We start from the raw sequence: 23,432 nt of genomic DNA, 5'->3' as shown, positions 1-23,432 counted from the left end.
TGCAGATTGTTTGTTTCCTGAATGTTTTCCCCACTAGAATCTAAGCTCTGTGAGGATAGAGCCCTGCTTCCTTGTTTTTAGAGCTATGCTTTCTGATATGGTGCCTGATGCACAGAAGGCATTCAGTAAGTATTTATTGAGTGAATTAATTTGTAAACCTTCCTATCTCTTCTTTATTCCTCAGATAACACCATGAGCTCAATTATTATTACTCCTTTTTTTTTTTTTTTTTTTTTTTTCTTGAGACGGTGTCTCACTCTTTTGCCCAGGCTAGAGGGCAATGGCACGATCTCGGCTCATCACAACCTCCACCTCCTAGGTTCAAGCGATTCTCCTGCCTCAGCCTCTCAAGTAGCTGTGATTACACACGCCTGCCACCACCATGGGCTAATTTTTGTATTTTTAGTAGAGATGGGGTTTCACCATGTTGGCCAGACTGGTCTCGAACTCCTGAGCTCAGGTGATATGCCCACCTCGGCCTCCCAAAGTGTTGGGATTACAGGTGTGAGCCATCATGCCCGGCCTATTACTCCACTTTACAGATGAGAAAAACTGAGGCTCAGAAAAACTCCCTGACACATGTATTCATTAGTTTATTTGTTTATAGCCTACCTTGTCCCAAAAGCTATGTAGAGGACTCTGAGAGGTTTATGACCTGATTCAGGCCACACAGAGCTGGTAAGAGGCAGAACAGGACACATGCCTATGTCTCCAGGCTCCATCCTCATTGCTCATTTCTCTACACCACCATCCTGTATGCCCAGTCCCATGTAAGATGGTATGCTGCACACAGAAGTGCTAGGAAGAGAGCGCTCTTTGAGGGCTGGGCACACCCAGCCATTGTACCTGGTGGTTGTCATAAAGTGGGAGACCTCAGCAGGACCAAGAGTTGAAAATCAGACAGGTTAAATGGAGAAGAAAACCGGAGAGGAGCCCAGGTGCAGATTCCAGCCCAAACAAGCCCCGTGGCTGCCTCCTGGCTGCTGGGCTGGGCTTGTCCCCACCTGCCCCTTGCTTTCCTGTGCAACTCTTCGTGGCAGCTGGCCCCAGCCAGCGGAAGGCGCCTATGAGCCCTGAGCCTGTGGTCCTCAGCTTGGGCGGCCAGTGGCCTCTAGCAGGCCCCCCCCCCCGACCCCACCCCCGTCAGGAAGTGCCGAAAGAGGAAGAGAGTCGCCGGGCAGGATGAGCGCACTGGGGGCTGGCCACAGTGCCGGGGGAAGCTGCAATGAGGCCTCAGCTCTGGGCCCAGTGGAGGCGCTGGGGACGGAAGAAGGGGAGCGGTTGGGGGCACTGAGGCAGATGTGGCGCTACCGCTCCTGGGACGTGCCACAGATCCCACCAGAGGCACCCCAGACACAGTAGGTACAAGGGGTAGCCTGGGAGTGGGCATGGGACCTCTGTCCCTATATGAGCCTTTTATCTGAGATGGGGGGCAACAGAAGTAGGGTCACTCATCTGTCATCCGGCACGCTGCAGAGGCACAGAGCAGGGCAAAGGAGCTGTTGGCAGGGTGAAGGGAGCTCTGATGTTTGGACTTGGGGGGGAACTGAGCTCTAGAGAGGCCAGGACTTGAGCAAACTATCAGTGGGGGGATCTGGGAAGAGGAGCCCCCCCAGGAGTGTGGCACTGGATGCTGGAGATTTCTGACCCAGCTGCAAGGCCTTGTGGAGACTCAGTGGGGTCTTCAGTTGCCTCTGATCTCTTCTCTCAGAGCCTGGAGTAAGAGCCATTGGGAAACTTCCCCAAAGGGACCCATGCACCCCAGAGGCCAGCTGTCAGGCACACTTGGGGATTGATCTGTCCTCCTGGCCACTCTGTCACCAGTTGCTGGCTGGAAGGCTGGAGCCCCACCTCCCTGATCAGACCTTCTCCCAACTTGCAGGAAACTGGGAGAGGGTTCTGGGCCTCGGGGTGCTGGTTCTTCCTCAAAATCACAGGCTTGCCCGCAGGTCACAGCCCCAAGCATTGGCTATTTGTGGCTGACTAAGGCTGGAAAACGGGCTGCCAGAACCCAAGAGGGGAGGATGAAAGTGAAGGTGACACAGGATGTGGCTTGGCAGAGAGGCGTGCACACAGAAATAGTGGGCAGCTGGTGCGGGCAGCAGGGTGGTAGGGTTTGGGGAGGTGGAAGACCATGCTTCCCAGCTCCTGGCCTCCCTTCGTCAGCCCCCTGCGGGGGCCATCAGAAACAGCCCAGGTGTGTGTGATGGCTGTGCCCCCACAGGTGACTGCTTGGGTTCCAATTGCTGTCATTTCTGGAGGGGGACGACCTTGGCTGCATTGGGGAGTGTCTTTGTGTGTGCATGTGAGGTATATTTCTGGATGGGAGTGTGTGTGCATACACACACGCATATGTGTGAGGGATGTGGCAACCGGTAACCATTGTCCTGGGGGCATCTGTATGTAGGAGAAAGGTGTGTGTTCTGTGTGGGCCTGTGTGCTTGTGAATGGGAGTGTGGTACCTGTTGTCCTTCTGTGTATTTGTGAGTGTGTAAGGGCTGTGCAGGTGGTTCCCGTAGCATATGAGATCTATAGCAGGAAAATGCGATGTGTTTGGCATGGGTGAGAAGGTTGGAAACCATTGTGAATAGCTGTGGAAGGATGACTTTGTAGGAGAAACTTGTGAGTTCTTTGTTGGTGTGTGTGCAAGTCATTAAGTGACTGGTCACTGAATGTGAGAGGCTGGGGTGGGAAGTGTTCGTTTGAGTAATGAGTGGGCATAATTGTTTAAGGGATGTGTTTGCTCTGCGTGCATGGGGAGCCCTGTGTGACTTTTGTTTCCCTGAGTGCGATTTGGGGGAGCCAAGGGGGTATGGGTGGAGATTGTGAGTGGTTATGAGTAGGCACAGGGTGTGCGAGAGCGGAGGGGAGGTGGTGACAGCAGCCCTCGCGGGTGTACACTTGTGAGCGTGCAGTTGTTTGGTAGCGGGGAGATCGGGGGAGTAAAGACTGAGCATCTGAGTGCGCGCAACCCGAGTGTGCTAGGCCGGGAGATTCAGTCCTATCCAGGCGGGCCGGGCCGGGCTGGGGGCAGGGCTTTCTGCTGCCCCGCCCATTCGCCGCCCCGCCCCTCGGACCGCCCCAGCGAGCTGCGGCGCAGCGGGCGTCCGGCAGAGGGCGCTGCGGGCCCGGTGCCACCGCGCGGCGGAGGGGGCGTGCTCGGCGGCGGGCAGGCAGCGGCCCGGCCAGCTATGCGGGGTCCTGCGGCCGCGGCTGGCGGCACTTCCTGGAGCGGCGGCGGCAGCCGCTTCCCGGGCACCTGGGCGTGGGGCGCGGGTGCGCGCGGCGCGGGGCGGGCGGAGCGAGCGCGCGCCATGGCGGTGGCGGGCGGCGCGGAGCGGGCGTGCTGAGCCCCGGCCGCCGGCCCGGCATGGGCGTCTCCCGCGGGCCCGCCGCCGGCCGGGGCTAGGGCCGGATGGAGCCGCGGGACGGCAGCCCCGAGGCCCGGAGCAGCGACTCCGAGTCGGCTTCCGCCTCGTCCAGCGGCTCCGAGCGCGACGCCGGTCCCGAGCCGGACAAGGCGCCGCGGCGACTCAACAAGCGGCGCTTCCCGGGGCTGCGGCTCTTCGGGCACAGGTGAGCGGGGCGGCGGCGGGGCAGGCACCGAGGCACCGGCAGGTTACCGCGCCCGCACCGGGGGACATTACTCGGCCACTGGCGGTCTGGGCCACTTCGGTACTGACACCGAGTCGGGGAGACGCTGGCACCGGCGGCACGAGCCGTCTTGGCGTGGGCACCCACTGGGGGTCATCCCCCAGGGCCGGGACACGGGCGGGATCGGTCGGCTTGGCACTGCCACCGGGTGAGGGGTAATTCCCTGGCGCTGACAGTCTAGTGCGCCTCATGTGTAGTACCGTGGCAGGGTCGGCTCCCAGCCTTCCAGCAGGCAGATGCAATCACCCCAGCCTTCGCGGCACAAGGAGGTAGGGCCCCCAGGACTGGTCACCCACACCTTCTTGGCACGGATAGAACAGGGCCTCTCTGCGCCTCCTGGCACCACTGAGATGGAGATCACACCGTCCTTTGGACTTTCATGGGACCCAGTTGCCTACCACCACTGTGTGGCATCTACAGAATGTAGCCCCGTTGATACCGTCACTACACATGGCTTGTCCCCAAGCTCTGGTCACTGGTTTAATTGTTCAACATGTTAAGCCTCTCCTTGGGGTTGGGGGTGCCTGATCATCTGCCCTACCTTGCTCTTATTTAGCAGAGAGACCCCAGCCCATCCCTCTGCTAGGCAGGCAGCATGTCTCCCTCTACCTTCTTCCAGCCCATGCTAGGAAAGGGATGAGGTGGGCTGGAGTCTGGAATCTGTGCTGGCTGTTCAAGCTTCATCTTGACCCCTTCCGCAGCTCTCCAAATGTCCCCATCTTGTGCCTGTGACAGAGCTTTGACCAGGACTCTAGCTGGGAACTGGGGGGAGGGTGTGGAAAGACTGAGTGCATGGCAAGTGTACTGCTCTTGGTGGTGAGCCACCTCCTGCCCTCGCAGCGCTGGTGTAAGGTAAGGAACGTGAGGCCCCAGGAGTACCTGACCTGGCTCCCTGCGCTGCTTCCTGACCGATCCCTGCCCTTCCCTGGTGGCCAAGGAGCTTGCAGCCAGTCAGCCAAGGACCCCAGAACGACCTCAGATTGAACTCTGACCACTTGGAGTCTGCCCAAGGCCTCCCTCTCAGTTTTCTGCAGCTGCCCAGACTTGGTGGCATTCACCCCCACCCCGCCCCTAGCTTTGCCCTGCCCCTTCTCCGGGTAGACTTTACCCACCAATAACATGGGCGGTTTTCTCCTGTCGTGTGGGCTGGCATACTCGTGATGCTGACCTGTGCCCTCCACCTGCCTTACCTGGGCCAGGGCCCGCTCTTTGCACCTGCAGTCTCTCTGAGCACAGATCTGGATTCTTACACTGGCAGATGGAGCTCCGTGGGCTCCTGTGTTACCACGCAGGCTTCAATGTCATATAAAACAGGGCAGGGAGTGAAACTTCCAGTAGCTCTGTTTTGTCACCCACAGCCCTGCAAGATGGAGCAGTTTACACCCAGCTCTGCAGGATGTAGCCTCCAGTGTTCACAGGCTCTGCGGGGGGAGGGAGGGGCGCCCCCAGAGGCTTCCTGTTGCTGCCCACAGGGTATCAAGTGTTGGATTCTTATGACCTGTGGCTGTGCCCCTTCTGAAGGGCACAGGTTTGTGGGTATAGGGATGAGCACATGCGGGAGGAAGAACAAGAAACCAGAGAACCAACAGATACCTTTATGTAATTCTTTAAAATAAGCAGGGTAGGTGGTATCTTCCTTTTGTTAAAAAAAAAAACAATTTTTTGTAGAGATGAGATCTCACACAGCATTGCCCAGGCTGGTCTTGAATTCCTGGCCTCAAGCAGTCCTCCCACCTCGGACTCCCAAAGTGCTAGGATTACAGGTGTGAGCCACCGCACCTGGCTTGTTTGTCCGTTTTTATAGATGAAAGAAACACGGTCAGAGGGGATTTGCCCAGAGTCACATAGCAAGGAAGAGGTAGAGATAGGATTTGAAGTCAAGTTGGTGTGATTCCAAAATCCACATCCCTTTCTCTATACCAGGATCCCAAACGGAACATCACAGTGGCCAAGGGAGCTTTAAGAAATACAGATTCCTAGATCTTACCCTTGGCGTGTCTGACCCATCAGGTCTGGAGGTGGGGCCTGGCCATTGTTTAAAGCTTCCCAGGTGGTTCTGATGTCCCACCAAGTTTGACAAGCACCGTAGTCCGTCACCCTGGGAAGTGTAAGTGCTCCTACAGGATGCCTGATGTGAGGAAAGAAAATTCAGCAGCACCTCTGGAAGCATGTAAGGAGTGTCCCTTGTTTGGGAGCACTGTGCTGGGGATAGTAGGGCCCTCAGAAATGTACACATTCAGAGAACCCAGTAGTGTCAGGCAGACAGCAGCAAGGGAAAACGCTTTCTCCTGGCAGGCCTGGGAGCTCACTGAGGCTGGCCTCCTTCCCCTTGACTTGATGGGGCCAAGGGGTGGGGGCTGGGAGCAGACATGTGGAAGTGTGGAATAGGACACCTGCTCCGGGTTCTGCCCCCTCCAGTGCTGCTTAGCGGGTCCTGCTACCTTTGTTTGTTTGTTGCAGCCTCAGGTAAAAGTCCTCAAAGCCCCATCTGAAACCAGCCCTTCATCTTATCCCAGCTCCATGCTGGCTCTTAACCTGGCTCTTAACCTAGCTCTTGCCTCTCCCCTGACGTCCACCCTCTGCATGTCCCCCATCCCACCCCCTCCCCACCCCACCCACATACACACATCCAGCCTTGGGGCTGAGGGACCCGACGGGAAGATCAAGGGTAACAACTAGGTCGGCAGTGGCTGCTGAAGGCAGGTGGAGAATTCTGCATGCAGACCCTGGTTCACGGGGAGAGTTCCATGAACAGTTAGCAGTGTCTGCTGTGGGCTTGGCAGGGAGTCTTGATGGCACATGGGCCACATGTTTGCCATCCTGGCCCCTCTGGGTAGGACAGTCTCTGAATGGCAGCCTCTATGGGGCTGAAAGAGGCTTTTCCTTAAAGTCCATCTCTGCCCCACACAACTGGCGTCATCCTCTCAGAATCTGGGGGGCAGCTTGCCATCTCTTTTTTTTTTTTTTTTTTTTTTAGCTCAGTGAGCCATGATTCTCCCCAGCTTGTGGATTCCTCCCACCCCAACTCCATCCCACCTTACTTCTTGCCGGAACCATCAGTCTCCTCCCTGAGGAGGAGGAGGAGAGGAGGTACAGGCCCTACTCTGATCCCAGGGTATTTGCTTCTCTTCTATCCTGAGCAGAGGGCAGGCAGGACCTTTCCACTGAAGCTTCTGTTAACCCTAAGGATCGGGCAGCCAGGAGTGGGAGAGAAGTGGACTCTGTCTCCTCCTCCAGGACCCACCAGGAAGGAGGACCTGCCTATCCTCTGGCCTGGTCCCAGCAGCCTGATCCTGGCAGGTCACAGGGCTTGTGGATTAGCTGGTTTTGCACCCCAGGGGCATCAGAAATTACCTGGCACCTCACACATGTAGACATAAGGAGTCTTGGCCTCAGAGCCCTGGGAGCCTGAGCCTCTGTGCCGCCATCCCCTGCCCTTCACGGTGCTCAAAGTCACAAGCTCCCAGCGGGCAGGAGGCACACCTGCAGAACCAGTGTGAGACAATGGGTCCCATTTAGAGGCACTGCCACACGGCCCCAGCAAGCATGGCCCTGAAGTCAGGGCTGCAGAGGGTGCCCAGTGGGTGCCTGAGCAGAAGCAGCCCCTGTTTGGGTTGGTTCTGCAATGAATGGGGAGGGATGTGTTGAGGGATGCCTCTTGCACAGAGGTGAGAACCCTGTCTATGGCGCCAGAGTGTCTGGGAGCGAAAGAAAACCTCTGAGTGGTTTGTCTCCCCCCGGCTAATGCTGGGAGCAGCCCAGGTTGCTGTGGGAGGCCGGGACAACCTAGAATCCTTGGGTTCCAGCCAGTTTGGGAAAGAAAAATGGGCCTCAGTGGCCGAGCTGCGTTCATCTCACCATGTTTGCTCCCCACACAAGGTCAGGTGCCAGAGTATAGGGCTGGCCCCAGCTGGGGACCCAGGGTAGAATTCTCACAGTCTCCCTCTGTGCCAAATGCTGTCAGGGGAGGGAATGGCAATTCTTGTCATTTTGTCTCCATGCCATACTCCAGAAAGGTCAGATCCTGGGATGTGGAGCTGCCCAGGATTCTCGGTTGGCACAGGAGCGCGAGAGTTGGTGTCCCTTAAGGCAAGGACAGAGGAAGGACTAAGTGACCCCTGGTGAGAGAAAGCTGAGGCTCCAGGCAGCTGGGCTGGGGGAGAGTGAGAGAAACGGGCCTGCCCTCCTTGGCTCTCTGAAGGCCTCTCCAGAATTCGCCAGTGGCCCCCTGGGCAGAGGAGGAAGTGGGGGCATAGGTTAGCCCTGAGTCTCAGGCCATGCGGGCCCCTCGGAGAAGCAGGGATTCGGAGCCCTTCCACCCACATTAAGGCAGGAGAGAGTTGGGAGGTGTGGAAGCAGCCCCTGGAGACTGCCCTGCAGTGCCACTGGAGCGACGCAAGGGGGCGACAGCTGCCGTTGTGGGAGGCCGGTGGGCGATGAGCTTCTCCTTCCGCCAGTCCACATGCCCATGGGGACTCACAGGCACTGGCTGGTAGTTACCTGCTGCTCTAGCTGCCGGGCGGAGCCAGTCAGCACGACCCAGGGCAGGCTGGGTGGGTGCCTCCAGCCACCTGGCCCCACCCCTCCGGTTCCCTGAGGCCTAGGCACAGCCAGGTGGCCTTGACTCAGCCAAGGTCTCGCAGCCAGCCTGGGTCATCTGGGACACCCACGCTGGGCTTCCAGGGCCATGTTCATTAAGGCCTCATCACAGGACCCCGGAGCAGCCTGACCACCTCTCCTCCCTGCCCCTCTGCCTCCTCCTTGAACAGCCCTCTAGGTCAGCTGCGGGGGCAGTGTGTGCAGGAAGTGGGATCTGCCGCACCTGTGACCAGGTTCTCCCGCTCCCCAAGTTCCTGGGCCACCCCTGGGCAGTGCCAGGCACTCATTCCTTGCTCTCCTTGGCTCTGTTGCGTGTTGGGGTCAGCCCACATCCGGCCTGCAGTGTGGGTCTCAGCACAGGACTTGGCTGGCCCTTGCGTCACAGATGTGGAGGGTAGGCCAAAACAGTAACCAAATGCCCTGGAAGAGCTATCATTCTGCCATCTTTCCTCTTCACCCCTTTCCTCGCTGAAACACCAGAGACGTGGTCAGGTTGGGAGAGTAGGTTTGAGTGAGACCAAGGGCTCTGTGGCAGGGGAGGGGAGGGAGAGGCTGAAGAGACAGGAGTGGCGTTCCAGCTCCTCTGTCTTTGGTGATTAACAGCTGCCAGAAGCTTGTAAACTCATCAGTTTCATGTGATCTTCATAACATCTTTGTAGTTGGTTCGATTCCCATTTTGCAGAGAAGAAAACCAAGGCTCAGAAAGGTCAGGGGCCTAGCCAGGATCCCCCAGCTCACACTGGAGCCGAGCCCAAGGATCTTCTCATGATGCTGGGCTGCTCTGCTTAGGAGTACTCTTTTCTTCTATTATTTGCCATCCCTAAACTGGGAAGACCTAAGAAGAGGCTTGAGTGCTCCATGGGGTTTAGTGAAAGGTCTTTGCTTCCTGTGCCAGTGGTGTGAGACACATGAGATAATCTGACCTGGACCCCAAGGGAGAATGGCCACCGAGATCCCTCGAGTCAGGGGGAGCAGGCTGGACTGGGAGAGACCCTTGGTAAAGAGACTGGGGCTGTGAGCCCGTCGTCATCTGGCTTCCTGGCTGTGTCTGGAGTGGAGGACAAGTCTGATCTTTTTCCTTACTTCAAGGGCGTAGGGAGTCTAAAGCCCAATGGACATGCTCAGAGGAGCCCCCATACCACCCAGGGGTCAGTGGCTGGCCTCAGGGAGGGAGGATCGCTTCACTCGCACCCAGTGCCTCATGGTAAGAGGTCTGAGAGAGGAGAGGCAGGGCCCCAGCACCCTCCTCATCTACACTGAGACCTCCTCCCCTTGCTCCTGGCAGAGCACCAGTTCAGAGCTCCCACGTAGAGGCCTCTCCCCTGCCAGGGATGAGCCCATCTCAGCACATGCCAAAATAGCTGTCTGGGAGCCTGGGCCCGCACCGCCCACGCCCCAGCATCTCGCGGGTTAACAGCTTGCCTGTCTCTCCGCCCCCTTCCCCAGCTTGCTGACATTTTACTGAGAGAGGCGGGGGCGGTTGTGAAAGGGGGCAAGCTGGTTCTTGCTCCCCAACCCACACGGACACCCCACTGACACAGCCTGTCACCACCCACCCACCTCCGGAAGGCATCCCCTTGGGGGAGACCTTCCTTCCACCCTGAGGGCCCTGAAGGGGTGAGGGACAGGCTGCCAAAACCATCCCTGGTAGGCCCAGGGAGCTCTAGGGGGCTGGTCTCCCTCAAGGGGTCTTTTGTAGAACACAGGATCCCCCTCTGTCACCCAGGCTGGAGTGCAGTGGCACAATCATAGCTCATTGTAATTTCAAATCCCTAGGCTCAAGCAATCCTTCCACCTCAGCCTCCCGAGTAGCTAGGAACTATAGGTGGGGGCCACCATACTGGGCTCATTTTTTCTTTCTTTCTTTCTTTTGTAGAGACGAGGTCCTGCTATGTTGCCCAGGTTGGTCTTGAACTCCTGGCCTTAAGTGATCCTCCCACCTTGGCCTCCTGAGTTGCTGAGATTACAGGCCTGAGCCACTGTGCCCAGCCTCTGGAGTCTTTTTAAGAAATTATTTTGAAATTTTTCCTAACACATTAAATATCTTGCCATTATAAAAGTTTCCAGAATAAGGTGACACCTACTGCCTAGCTTGGTTGGAGCTTAGCATTAGGCCATATTTGCTTTAGACAGAGATGGAGGCCCCCATGTCGTCCTCCCTGGAGGAAACCACAATTCTGATTTTGGTGTGTGTGATGTTCTTGTGCCTGTTTTTAAAATTGTCCTACATAGGCATGCATGGCTAGCAATATACAGTGCTGTTTTGTATGATTTTACTCTGGTTTAAATGGTATACCAAGCATATTCTGCATTTAGGTTTTCCCCTCAATATTATTTGGAGATTTAACCATCTGAAACATGAGTTCTCATGGATCCATTTTAACCTCCACATCCAATTCCGTTGTGTAACAGCGGCCTATTTGCCCGGGATGGTTGACGGACACTTGGTGGTTTGCAGTTTCTCGCTGTTGCGAGCGATCCCTCTGTGTTCTCTTCGCTGGTGCCTGCTCACAGGGCACGTGTGTTTTCAGATAGACAGATGTTCCCAAGTTGTGCTCCAAAGTAGTTGTCCTAATTTTTAGGCCTCTGGGGTTATTTTCTTTCTTTAAACTTTTGGTAAACTAGGGAATTGTTTCCCAGGAACACTTTCTCCTTCAAGCCTGCAACGATCCCTTGAGAGAGATGAGGGTGGGCGTTAGCCCTATTTATCAGATCAGGACATTGAGGCTCAGGCAGGTTAAAAGGCCTAGCTTGAGGTCATGTAGCTGGTCAGAGGCAGATCCTCTGGGCCTTTGAAGCTAAACCCACTGTGAAGACCTTTGTCCCCTGTATGAGTAGTGTGGAAGCCTGGAGGAACGGGCTGGGGCCCTGGGGGCTGATGGGGAAGGGAGCAACATGGTCAGAAAGCTGGGTGGGGGGAGTGTTAATTTTTTTTTTTTCTTTTTTTGAGACAGAGTTTCGCTCTTGTTGCCCAGGCTGGAGTGCAATGGCACGATCTTGGCTCACTGCAACCTCTGCCTCCCAGGTTCAAGTGATTCTCCTGCCTCAGCCTCCCAAGTAGCTGGGATTACAGGCGTGCGCCACCATGCCCAGCTAATTTTGTACTTTTAGTAGAGATGGGGTTTCTCCATGTTAGTCAGGCTGGTCTCGAGCTCCCGACCTCAGGTGATCCACCCGCCTCAGCCTCCCAAAGTGCTGGGATTACAGGCGTGAGTCATGGCGCCCGGCCAGAGTGTTAATATTGAATGAGGGGATGAGGGGGAAATGCTTCTCCTAACAGATGGAGAATGGGAGCCCTCTGCAGACACAGGAGAAGGCAAGGACAGGGGACGGTCACCATAGAAGAGTGGGGGCCCACGAGGGGTTTGTAACAAAGGGGCCCCTTTGGGAGACTAAGGGAGACATATCAGCATTCCCATCAGGGATCGGTTTCAGTGTTGCCTCTGAGACACCAGAGCTCAGCCCAGACCAGATTTGTCCACCCAGTGCAGCAGGAAGTTCTTGGGAGCTGGCCTGCCGCTGGGGTGCTGTGCCAGCCTGAAGCCTGTGCTGTCAGCGGGATCCATGAGGCTGAGTCCAGACCATGCGCGGTTCCCTCCACTCACTCTTCAAACCACACCCGGCACTTCTACACTCTGGGGATGCCATTAGAAGCAATGTGAGGCCCTGGGGCTCACAGCCTGGCTGGGGACGCAGACTTGCACATTAGTGCTGATCACCCAGGGTCTGAGAGGAGAACCATGAGGGAGAATTCACTGAGCAGAGAGGGGAGTGGTATTCCAGGTAGGGAGACCACTGGATGCCACATGGTGCCACGTGGAAAAGGGACCTGCGGTGTTTTGTTTGCCAGAAGCATCAAGGGTGGAGCCTGAGGGGTCGAGGGTATGTGCCGTGGAAAACACTACTGAGTTCAAACCCCAGCACTGCCACGTGTTAGCTGCACAACCTCAGGCAAGTGACTTAACCACTTTGTCTCTCAGTTTCCTCATCTGTAATATGAGGATATGGTTCATGGGGATAATACCGACTAAGGAGGATTCATAGCTTACTATTTGTAAAACACTTAGTGTCTGATGGAGTGAGTTATGTAAGTGTCAAATACAGCATTAAAAATATGAAAGAGCAGAGAGGAGGCTGAGAGGCCTGTTGCCTGCCAGCCCCAGGTCTCTGCGTTTTGCTCAGCTGACGGGAGAATCAGTAAAAGGCGATTGGGTGCGTTAGGATGAATTCTGGTGGCAGCGGGGGTCTGGCTTGGAGGGAGGCTCTGAAGGAATGAGCCGGTTTGCACAAACATCTCTTTGAGGCCTAGCAGGGGCTGAGTCAGGGACTCAGGATGTGAAGGAAGAGACTGGGGGTATTTCACCAAGGAGCTCAGGCCAGCCCAGGGTCCCGGCCCAGCCCCCAAGCCTCTGAGACAGCCCCTCCTCCCCCTTCCTTGCCCACCACCCTCCCCTTGTGACTTCATGTCACCAAACCTACTATCTAGTTTTCATGAGAAAGCCATGGGGGACACAGAGCAGGTGATAGCACCCAGCCCAGAAAGCGGCCTCTAGGTGTCACTCTTGGGGTCCTCTAGAGAGGAGAGGAAGGTCGCCACCCAAACCAAGGCTGTTGCCATCCCCTTGTACCCAACAAAGAGAAGTGGCCTGAGCCAGCTGGAGCCTGTGGTCAGCCCTTGCATGTGGTTACGCAAGGTAGAAGAAGCCCTTCTGTTCCCTTAAGGTGCTGGCCCGTCCCCTGTGGAATTCCCTGCTCTTTCCTCCTGCGCTGATCAGCAATAAACGCTGGACTCACTGCCAGGCACCATGCCGGGCATGCCCAGATGTGCTAGACCTGGCCCCGGCCCCCCAAGAGCTCGCGGTCTGGTGGAAGAGCAGGCTTGTGGGCTGAAAGAAGCAGGCCTCCCAGGGCTCTAGTGGCAGGGGAGCCGAATGGGCAGTGCGGAGCTGTGAGTAGGAGGGGTATGTCATCGGCTGTGAGCAGGCAACTGCTTATCAGGTAGAGAGGGAGGCCAGAATTCGGGGCAGAAGGTGTGCCAGGTGCGGCAGCACAGCAGTAAGCCGGGCACAGCCAGATTGGGGCACAGAGAATAGGTTGGCTTGGTTAGAACCAAGGCTTTGTGTCACAGCACAGGAGGTTGTTAGTGCCACACCACAGGAGCCACGTCTGCCGGGGTGGAGGAGGCAGACTGTCTCTGATTCAGTGGTCTCAAAGTATGGTCCAGGGGGTGCCCTGACCCATTTCAGGAATTTGATAAAGTCAAAACTATTTTCAGAGCTACCCTGGTTCCTGCCTTTTCTTTGCTGTGCTGATGACACAAAAGCAGTGGTGGGTGAAAGTGCTGGCCCCTCAGCGCACATCTAGGCAGGGGCCCCAACATCAGAGTCCTTACTGCATACGTACATTTCTTTAAAAGTAGTGAAGATCATTAATGTTATAAAGTCTAGACCCTTGCTACCTATACCTTCTGATATTTTGCATGAAGGAATATGAAATATACATAAGGCACCTTTGCTGCAAACCAAACTGTGATGAGGAAAAGCTCTTACTCGGTGGAGTTGTAAACTGTACTAAGTGCTTCTTTTAAGAACACCATTTGGGCCGGGCGCGGTGGCTCACACCTGTAATCCCAGCACTTTGGGAGGCCGAGGCGGGCGGATCACAAGGTCAGGAGATCGAGACCACGGTGAAACCCCGTCTCTACTAAAAATACAAAAAATTAGCCGGGCGCGGTTGTGGGCGCCTGTAGTCCCAGCTACTCGGGAGGCTGAGGCAGGAGAATGGCGTGAACCCGGGAGGCGGAGCTTGCAGTGAGCCGAGATCGCGCCACTGCACTCCAGCCTGGGCTGGGCGACAGAGCGAGACTCCGTCTCAAAAAAAAAAAAGAACACCATTTGGGCTGGGCGCGGTGGCTGAAGGCTGTAATCCCAGCACTTTGGGAGGCCGAGATGGGCAGATCACGAGGTCAGGAGATCGAGACCATCCTGGCTAACACGGTGAAACCCCGTCTCTACTAAAAAATACAAAAAACTAGCCGGGCAAGGTGGCGGGCGGCTGTAGTCCCAGCTACTCGGGAGGCTGAGGCAGGAGAATGGCGTAAACCCGGGAGGCGGAGCTTGCAGTGAGCTGAGATCCGGCCACTGCACTCCAGCCTGGGCGACAGAGCGAGACTCCGCCAAAAAAAAAAAAAACACCATTTGTACTTGGACACCTGATAGACAAACTAGTCAGATATAGGTATTTGGCAGACATTTTCTCAAAAGTGAATGACATGAGTTTGTCACTTCTAAAACGGTATCACTATTTGTTGCCAGGCATGGGCCACCATGGCTCATATCTGTAATCCTATCACTTTGGGAGGCCGAGGCGGGAGGATCACTTGAGCCCAGGGGTTCAAGACCAGCTTGGGCAACACAGTGAGACCTCATCTCTATATTTATTTTTTAAAAATAAATAAATTAATAAAATATTTGTTGCCAATGATAGAATTTGAGCTTTTGAGCAAAAATGAGAATTTTAGAAACCTTTTTATTCACTTCCTAGAGCCTGACAGCTTCCTTGGACTTAAAATTTTTCTGATGAGATCAGTAGTAAAGTTGGTGTGATTTTTGGTATTATATAATAACATTTGGGCCAGGGGCGGAGGCTCACACCTGTAATCCCAGCACTTTGGGAGGCTGAGGCAGGCAGATCACCTGAGGTCAGGAATTTGAGAGCAGCCTGGCCAACATGGTGAAACCCCGTCTCTACTAAAAATACAAAAATTAGCTGGATGTGATGGCACACACCTGTAATCCCAGCAATTCGGGAGACTGAGGCAGGAGAATTGCTTGAACCTGGGAGGAGGTTGCAGTGAGCTGAGATCGCAACACTGCACTCCAGCCTGGGCGACAGAGCAAGACTCTGTCTCAAAAAAATAATAATAAAATAAAATAAGGCCAGGCGCGGTGGTTCACGCCTGTAATCCCAGCACTTTAGGAGGCTGAGGCAGGCAGATCACGAGGTCAGAAGTTCAAGGTCAGCCTGGACAACATGGTGAAACCCCGTTTATACTAAAAATAAAAATAAAAAAAATTAGCCGAGTGTGGTGGCCCATGCCTGTAATCCCAGCTACTCGGGAGGCTGAGACAGGAGAATCAATTGAGCCTGGGAGACTGAGGTTGCAGTGAGCTGAGATTGCGCCATTGCACTCCAGCCTGGGCAACAAGAGCCAGACTCCATCTCAAAAATTAAAAATAAAAATAAAAAATAAAATAAAATAAAATGTGTCACCATTTGGAAGATCTGCATAACTCAGTAAATCGGTAACATCAAATTTTGTAACATCAAGCACCAGTGACCAGTGCTTGATGTTACAAAACTCAAAATGCAAGGTAGTCCAGTGAAAAGTTCATTGACATGGTTTTTTATTTATTTATTTATTTATTTTGAGACAGAGTCTCACTCTGTGGCCTAGGCTGGAGTGCAATGGCGTGATCTCGGCTCACTGTAGCCACCGCCTCCCAGGTTCATACGATTCTCCTGCCTCAGCCTCCCAAGTTGCTGGGATTACAGGCACCTGCCACCATGCCCAGCTAATTTTTTTTTTTTCTTTTTTTGTATTTTTAGTAGAGACAGGGTTTCGCCATGTTGGCCAGACTGGTCTCAAACTCCTGACCTCAGTCGATCTGCCTGCCTTGGCCTCCCAAAGTGCTGGGATTACAGGCATGAACCACTGTGCCTGGCCTGATTCGGTTTTAGAGTCCACATTGCTACTAACCTTTGAGAAACTATCATTTGTCATATTTTGGTGTAGTAGCAAAGAAAATCTATAATTACCTGGAAAGGCTGTTAAAGATATTCCTTGTTTGGCCGGGCGCGGTGGCTCAAGCCTGTAATCCCAGCACTTTGGGAGGCCGAGACGGGTGGATCATGAGGTCAGGAGATCAAGACTATCCTGGCTAACACGGTGAAACCCCGTCTCTACTAAAAAATACAAAAAACTAGCCGGGCGAGGTGGCGGGCGCCTGTAGTCCCAGCTACTCGGGAGGCTGAGGCAGGAGAATGGCGTGAACCCAGGAGGCGGAGCTTGCAGTGAGCTGAGATCCGGCCACTGCACTCCAGCCTGGGCGACAGAGCGAGACTCCGTCTCAAAAAAAAAAAAAAAAAAAAAAAAGATATTCCTTCTTTTTGTAACTACATGTCTGTGTGAGGCAGAATTTTCTTCATATACTTCAACCAAAACAACATGTCACAACAGATTGAATGCAGGGATAGACACGAGAATCCAGCTGCCTTCTATTAGGCCAGACATTAAAGAGATTTGCAAAAAATGTAAAATGATGCCACTCTTTTTGCTAACTTTTTTTAAGAAAATTATTTATAAAAGTGTTGTTTATATTAACATGTAATGGGCTTATTGTTTTTAAGCTAATATCTTAAGCATTTCTCAGTTTTAATATCTGATATGATACATATTAATAGCTGTCACCCCCTAAAACAAAACTCTTTTGGGATCTTCACCAATTTTGAGAGTGTAAAGGGGTCTGGGAGCTTTCAAGTAGCTGAACACATGGAGGTTCCTGGTGGGTGGTGTGCCCAGGGAGGGTGTGGAAGCACCTTGCCCCTTCCCTCATTTAAAAAAAAAAAAAAAGGCCCAGTGCAGTGGCTCACGCCTGTAATTCCAGCACTTTGGGAGGCCAAGGCAGCAGATCACAAAGTCAGGAATTCGAGACCTGTCTGGCCAACATGGTGAAACCCCATCTCTACTTAAAATACAAAAATTAGCTGGGCATGGTGGCAGGTGCCTGTAATCCCAGCTACTCAGGAAGCTGGGGCAGGAGAATCGTCTGAACCTGGGAGGCAGAGGTTGCAGTGAGCCGAGATCACGCCATTGCACTGCAGCCTGGGTGAGAGGGCAAGACTCCATCTCAAAGGGAAAAAAAAAAAGAGTTTAAAGAGGTCTTCGGATGAGGCAGTTGGACAGCTGCCACTCCCCAGACCCTAGGGCGCCATGGCAGGACTGGGAGCTGGGAGGGTGGCATTCCGGTCAGGATACACATAACATGGACTGGTCTCTTCTGGGCATTCTTTAGCTTGGCAGAGCCAGAAGACGAGAAGCTGGAGTCCCAGCTCAACCAATTCTGAGTCGTGGGCAGTCACAGGCTTCCACAAGCCTCGAGTGCCCCATCTATTCAGTGGGACAGTAATGCCATCCGCACAGGGGAAAAACCCAGCCTCCCGTCTGTAATGCTGGTGAAAAAGTACTTTGTAAGTTGTGAAACACGCCACAGATACTTACTTTTGTGGTTGTTTTGTCTGGAGCCAGCGTGATTAGCTTCCCCAGACCTCAGAAAACCTGTCCAGTGGGCGTGAGAAGGCATTAGGTGGCTAAATAGGGGGCATTAGTGGGGGGCCCCCTCCCTAAAAGGGCCTGGCTTCCACTTCTCCCTCCCACTTCTCCCTCCTTAGACCTCGTTCCCGAGCTGGGGCGTGGGCTGGGCTGTACTGGGCACCAGGTGGAAGGCAGGCCACTGGGCTGTCACCCAGCCTGACTCTGGGGACCTTGGGAAAAGGAGCTGGGAGGCATGCTCGTGCGCAGTGTGCCCGCCCGCCCACCCACCGCCTGCTGCAGGGCCTGGAGCTGCCGCTGGGAGAGGAAGTGCGTTCGGTTACCAATCGGGTTATTTTCATAACGGCTGTCTCAGGCAGCGGGGAGGAGGGTGACAAGGGGGAGGGGGCAGAGGAGCAGCCACGGCCGCTCGCTCTCCAAACTAGGACTTGCTCAGCAGAGGCCGCCAGCCCGGAGCTGGAGCCAGAGCCCGGCATTGGGGACCCCAGCTCCCTCCTGCTTGCCCCGCTCCCGCCTGCGCCCTGCCTTCCAGATCAGGTCAAAAGGGGCCCCCAGCCCCTCCTTGCCTTCTGCTTCCTCCCTCTGTATCTGGCTGGGTGGGTGTGGGGAGGGTTGGATCCGGGTGGACCCAGGCCCCACCATCCCTAGGCCAGGGGCCTGCCCTGCCCGGTTCCTGAGCTGATGGAAAAGGGTCCCGCCAAGCTCTTGCTGAGCCAGGGCAGAGCCTGCCGAGTAAACACTCACTGGCCTGGTCGCCTTCTTACCGTCCAGCCTGGCCCACCTGCTCCCCGAGGTACATTCTGTTTGTTGTTTTTGACAGGATCCCTGTGGTGAGTCCCAGCCTGGGAAGGGAGGACCCTGCCTCCCAAGCCTCTAGGCTGACTGGGGAGAGGCCGACCTCCCTTCCCGCTTCCCCACCTCCTTCCCTCCGACCCGGGGACTGTGGGAGCAGAGCTGAGGGGGTTCTGGGGAGGCAGCTGCAGGCCCTTGCTCTGGGGCTGCTGGAGGTGGGGTCGCCATGCACCATGCCCAGCCTTCACGGAGCGGAAGGCGGACGAGGCCCTGCCCAGGGTGTGGAGTGGGCGCTCTGGGTCAGTCCCATGGGGTATCCTGTGAGAGCAACTCAGGAGGCCAGGCCTGGTACCAGGTGCGGAGAGTGCGTTCCTCACGACACGAGCAGATAGCCAGGTGGCACCTGCGGCCGGCTCTGTTCCTCACGCGGTGGGCGGCGGCCTCCCTGGGCACTCCTGCTTCCCTTTCTGGGTTCCCGGCCTCACTGTGGGCAGACAAACCCCGGAGGTAGCACAGTCACATGCTCTGGTGTCTGTGGTGGGTGTAGGCCCTGCCAGGCCCCTGCTGTCTGCCAGGTATCGCCAGGCACTGTCCCTCCGTCATCGCATCCAGACCTCCTTTATGCCAATCTTCTGAACCAGATGGTGTGAGCTCCATTTTGCAGATGAGAAAATTGAGGCTCAGAAAGGTTAGTAGATCAGCCTTAGGGTGGCAATGGCAGATTCAGGATGCCAGCGCCCTTGAAACTAGCATAAGGCGTGAGATGGCCTGGTCTCTGGAGGGTGGGTGTCCTGTCTGCTGTAGCAGTAGCCGATGAAGCTCTCCGGCCTGCCCGCCCCCATGGCAGCCACTGCAGCTCGGCTGCCCACAGCTGCAGCCACTGTCCAGCAAGGGTGCACGGCCAGACACCACTGGTCTTGCCTCCTGACTTCCTCTGTCCTTTCCCAGGCCCTGTCCTTGTCAGGCCCCAGAGCCGGAGGTTGATGGGGTCCCCTGAGTCCTTTCCCATCCTGTCCCCGTTGGTGTGACAGGCTCTCCACCCGGAGACCGAGGGACAGCCATTTTGCTGTGCTCTTGGTGTTGAAGCCCTCGGGGTGACCTTTGCACATACTATGTGGTGAGTTGGGGGTGACCAAGAGCACGAGGTGAGAAGACACTGTCACGCAGAGCTGTGCTATCGGAGAGGCTCAGTCCCAGGGCGGGTTCCAGCAAGGCCCAGGAGAAACCCCAGCCGAGATAGGAAGTGAGGAGTCAGGCTCTTACTGACCAGGGACAGAGGTTTCTATGGAGACCAGAGGAACAGGAAGCACAGGCCTGCAGGGAGGGGCATGGGAGCACGGAGGCATGGGTGCCCAGCAGGAGAGCCTGTGGCAAAATAGCTCAGCCACTCTGACAGTCTCCCCAGACAGACAGGGAAACTGAGGCCCGTGAGGGGCCAACTTGCACACAGTCACATAGCACTACCGGCCCTGCCCACCCCACTCTGCTGGGAGGGACGGCACCATCGGCCACTGAGGAGACTCCTGGACAGATGTGGACCTGGGTTGCCTGGCAGTGTGTGGAGCCGGGCACCGCAGGACCACATGCCAGCTGCCCTTGTCTCTCGAGGGGGTCCTGGTCCCTGTTGTCAGCGCAGGTCGGGGGCCGCAAGCTGGGCCCAGTCCTCACCGCCGCCCGCGGTTGCAGCGGCACCTCCCCCCACTGACTGTGGCCTTTTGTTTTCTGGGTGACACTAGCATCAGGCGGTGTGTCCGGGTGACTAATCTCCTCCAGGCTGGGCAGCTGTCACAGGGCGGCCTGACCAGGCGGGCGGGGAAAGCTGACACCCTGGGGAGGGCTGGCAGGCCAGTGCCCTGACGGCAGGGGGCAGTTGGGCCTTCAGGCTCCTCTTCCCCGACACAAAGTAGGTCCCAGGTCGGGAAGACCTGGGTTCAGGTCCTGACTCTGCCGCTGACTGGCCATGGGACCGTGGCATGTTATTGGCCCTCTTGAAGCCTCAGTTTCTCCGTGTCTAGAATGGAGCTGTGGGTCCTGCCTACCTCGCAGGGCTGTGGTGAGGATCACATGAGATGATAAAGTACTTAGCCCAGGGCCTGTCACATAGCAGGCATTCGTTATTATTCCCTACCTGGTTCCCTTTCCTACCCCATCCCAGCCTCATGTTCCAGGAGGAAGGACCCTGCAACCCACCCTATTTCTGGGGCGCAGGCTTTGCCATTAGGTAGACTTGGGCTCCAGCACTGGCTCCACACTGACTGGCCGGGGACCCTAGGCAGGCCACCTCTGCGTCAACTTCCTCATCAGGAACAGTGTGATGCAGTACCTGTTCATTGGGGTTACGGTTGGTGAAATGATCTCAGTGTTTGCCAGGGGCTTAGCACAGTGCCTGACACATAGGGGCTCAGTAAATGTCAGCCGTGACACTGGTGATTTTGGGGGAGGCCCAGCACTCTCTGCCCATGCCTGCCGTCCTGCCCCTGCAGCTCCCTCCTGCCCAGGCGGTCTGCTCTGAATGGGGCACATTTGGGGTCATAAGAGCACTGCCCTGACCTCCCTGTCATCTGAGGCAGCTGCAGACTCCAATAGGCAGAGACCAAGAGCTGAGCCGTGCAGAACTCTGCTTCCCTAGGCACCTCCACCGTGTCCGTCTCTTCCCTCAACACCCCTGCACCTGGCCTGAAGCTGCTCGAGACCTGCAGGGCAGTAGCAAATCAGAGTGCGGTGAATGGAAGGAGAAGGTGCTAGACGTGGGCCTGGGCCTGACTCCTCCAGCCCATCATCTCTGCCTTCATCCTCCCTCCTGTCCATGGTGCTTCCAGGGCATCACCCACCATGCCTAACTAATGCCAGCCTTCAGGGTACCACAGGGCTTCTGTCAGCCCCAGGCAGCACTGTCCCAGGGCTGTGACCTTGACCTCTGTGGCTGCCCGGGGCTAGGATGCATCCCCCACCAGTCTCTCCCCAGGACCAGGACAAGGACCAGGGCCCAGGAGATCGCCTGCTGTGGGGCACAGGTAGCCTCAGGTACCTGGCGGCACTGCCACCCTGATCCATGCCAGGCAGGCTGCCCTTCCCCTAATGTTAGGAGAGGTGAGGGCACAGGAGCTCGATGCTGGCTGTGAAGAAGGGTAGGCAGGGCGGAGGTGAGCTGGCAGAGGGAGCAGAGCATGAGTTCATGATGGGTCCGGGGAGACCAGGTCCAGGTGGGAGCTAGGATGATGCCCACAGCTCCTGCCTCCCTGCAGCATTTGAAATTGTGAGTATCCGAGCATCCAGCATCAGGGCCGCAGAAGAAGGTCCAGTCACAGGCTCCCTCAGCAGCAGAGTCAGAATGGTTTCCCAGCTTCACCCTGGGGTATCCATTCTTGTCCCTTCAGAAAGGTGAGACAGAGCAGGTGAGCACCAGAAAGTTCTTATCATCACTGCCTCAGACGTACAGGCACGCACACACCCAGAATCCAGAAGGCTTTGCTTTTGGCCCAAGCCTATTGTCACGGTCCCCTGGGTAAAGGAAGACTGAGCAGTCCCTCCCCGGGGTGAGCCAGACATCGACTCTGCAGTTCCCTGAGACCTAGTCTCCCCTGAGCTACACATTAGACCCTCTCCATTTCCAGGAGTCACCTTCAGCCTGACTCCAAGGCTGGGGGCCAAGAGACTCTGGGGGTCCTGTCAAGACTGAGTTCCTTTGCAGAGAGCCTCGTTTTGTTATAGCTTGGTTTGTGCCATGTCCCGGGGGAGACACCTAACCTGCTCCCCCATGTTGGTGGCAAAACAAAGACCCAGCGAGTAGGAAGCCCTGCCCTGGGCCCCACCGTCCATCCAGACAGACCGACTCCCCATTTTCTTTTTGTTTTCTTTTCCATCAGCTTCCGGTGGGGCAGGTGGAGGCCTTTAGGCCCAGGGCTCTGTGGATTCTGGTGCCTGGATGGGGGAAGAAGGGGTAGCCTGAAGCACCCACCTACCTACGACTCCAGGGCTCCCTAGGGTGCAACGGGGGAGAGCATCAGTGCCCCAACAGCTCTAAACTTGGGCTCCCCTGAGCACCCTTGGGACCCTCACATGGAGGTCAGAGGCTGCAGTGACCCCTCCCTCCCTCGGGGCTTGCTTCCCTCCTCATGGGGCAGAGGCTGTGAATGGGCTCCCAGACGCAGGACAGACCATGGCCTGGTCCAGCTCCTGATGTCTCCGGTCTCTATGCCCAACAGCCACCCGCCTGCCATGGAGACTTTCTTTAGGAGACATTTCCAGTGGAAGGTGCCAGGCCCTGGAGAGGGGCAGCGGCGGCCCAGCGGTGTGGGGCTGCCCACGGGCAAGGCCCGGCGTCGCTCCCCCGCTGGGCAGGCCTCCTCCTCACTGGCACAGCGGCGCCGCTCCAGCGCCCAGCTCCAGGGCTGCCTCCTGAGCTGCGGGGTGAGGGCCCGGGGTTCCAGCCGCCGGCGCTCCAGCACTGTGCCCCCTTCCTGCAACCCCCGCTTCATCGTGGATAAGGTGCCCACTCCACAGCCTACCACTGTGGGGGCCCAGCTTCTTGGCGCACCCCTGCTGTTGACCGGGCTTGTGGGCATGAATGAGGAGGAGAAGGGTGTCCAGGAGGATGTGGCAGCCGGGGCGTGGAGCGCCGTCCAGCCAGGCACCAAGACACCAGGGCCATCCCCACCCCAGGGCGCCAGGCCGCTGTCTTCCCTGCCCCGCTACCTGCGCCGAGCCTCCTCCCACCTGCTCCCTGCGGATGCCGTGTATGACCACGCTCTCTGGGGCCTGCACGGCTACTATCGGCGCCTCAGCCAGCGGCGGCCCTCAGGCCAGCACCCTGGCCCTGGGGGCCGAAGAGCCTCAGGCACCACCGCCAGCACCGTGCTGCCCACCCGTGTGCGCCCACTGTCCCGCAGGCGCCAGGTAGCCCTACGGCGCAAGGCGGCGGGACCCCAGGCCTGGAGTGCCCTGCTCGCGTAGGTATAGCTGTGGCCAGCAGGGCGAGTGGTGTGACTTCCTGTGGGTCTGGCCTGGGCAAGGGCCTTGAAGCTCTTCCCAAGTGTTCCCAGTTGGGAACACTCTG

The 23,432-nt window shown here is 56.5% G+C and overlaps 1 protein-coding gene across 10 annotated transcripts in view; it reads left to right on the top strand.

The window, feature by feature from the left end:
* LOC105471662 (diacylglycerol kinase zeta) overlaps positions 1–23,432 on the top strand; it is a 49,500-nt gene that overhangs the window by 12,591 nt on the left and 13,477 nt on the right. For 2 of the 10 annotated variants that reach the window (XM_011724285.3, XM_011724284.3), the window contains exon 1: positions 3,219–3,576. The exons of 2 other annotated variants lie outside the window; for them this stretch is intronic. In XM_011724285.3, the coding sequence (XP_011722587.1) occupies positions 3,416–3,576 (161 nt within the window). In that variant the 5' untranslated portion in view covers positions 3,219–3,415. Of the gene's footprint in view, positions 1–1,167; positions 1,359–3,218; positions 3,577–17,985; positions 18,122–18,400; positions 23,326–23,432 lie in introns of those variants that run through there. 6 more of the 10 variants (XM_011724278.3, XM_011724274.3, XM_011724276.3 and 3 more) reach the window with 6 other exon arrangements.

The sequence above is a fragment of the Macaca nemestrina genome, chromosome 12 (genome assembly GCF_043159975.1).
Source record: "Macaca nemestrina isolate mMacNem1 chromosome 12, mMacNem.hap1, whole genome shotgun sequence".
Classification (NCBI taxonomy): Eukaryota; Metazoa; Chordata; class Mammalia; order Primates; family Cercopithecidae; genus Macaca; species Macaca nemestrina.
This window is presented reverse-complemented; position numbering and strand designations above follow the sequence as displayed.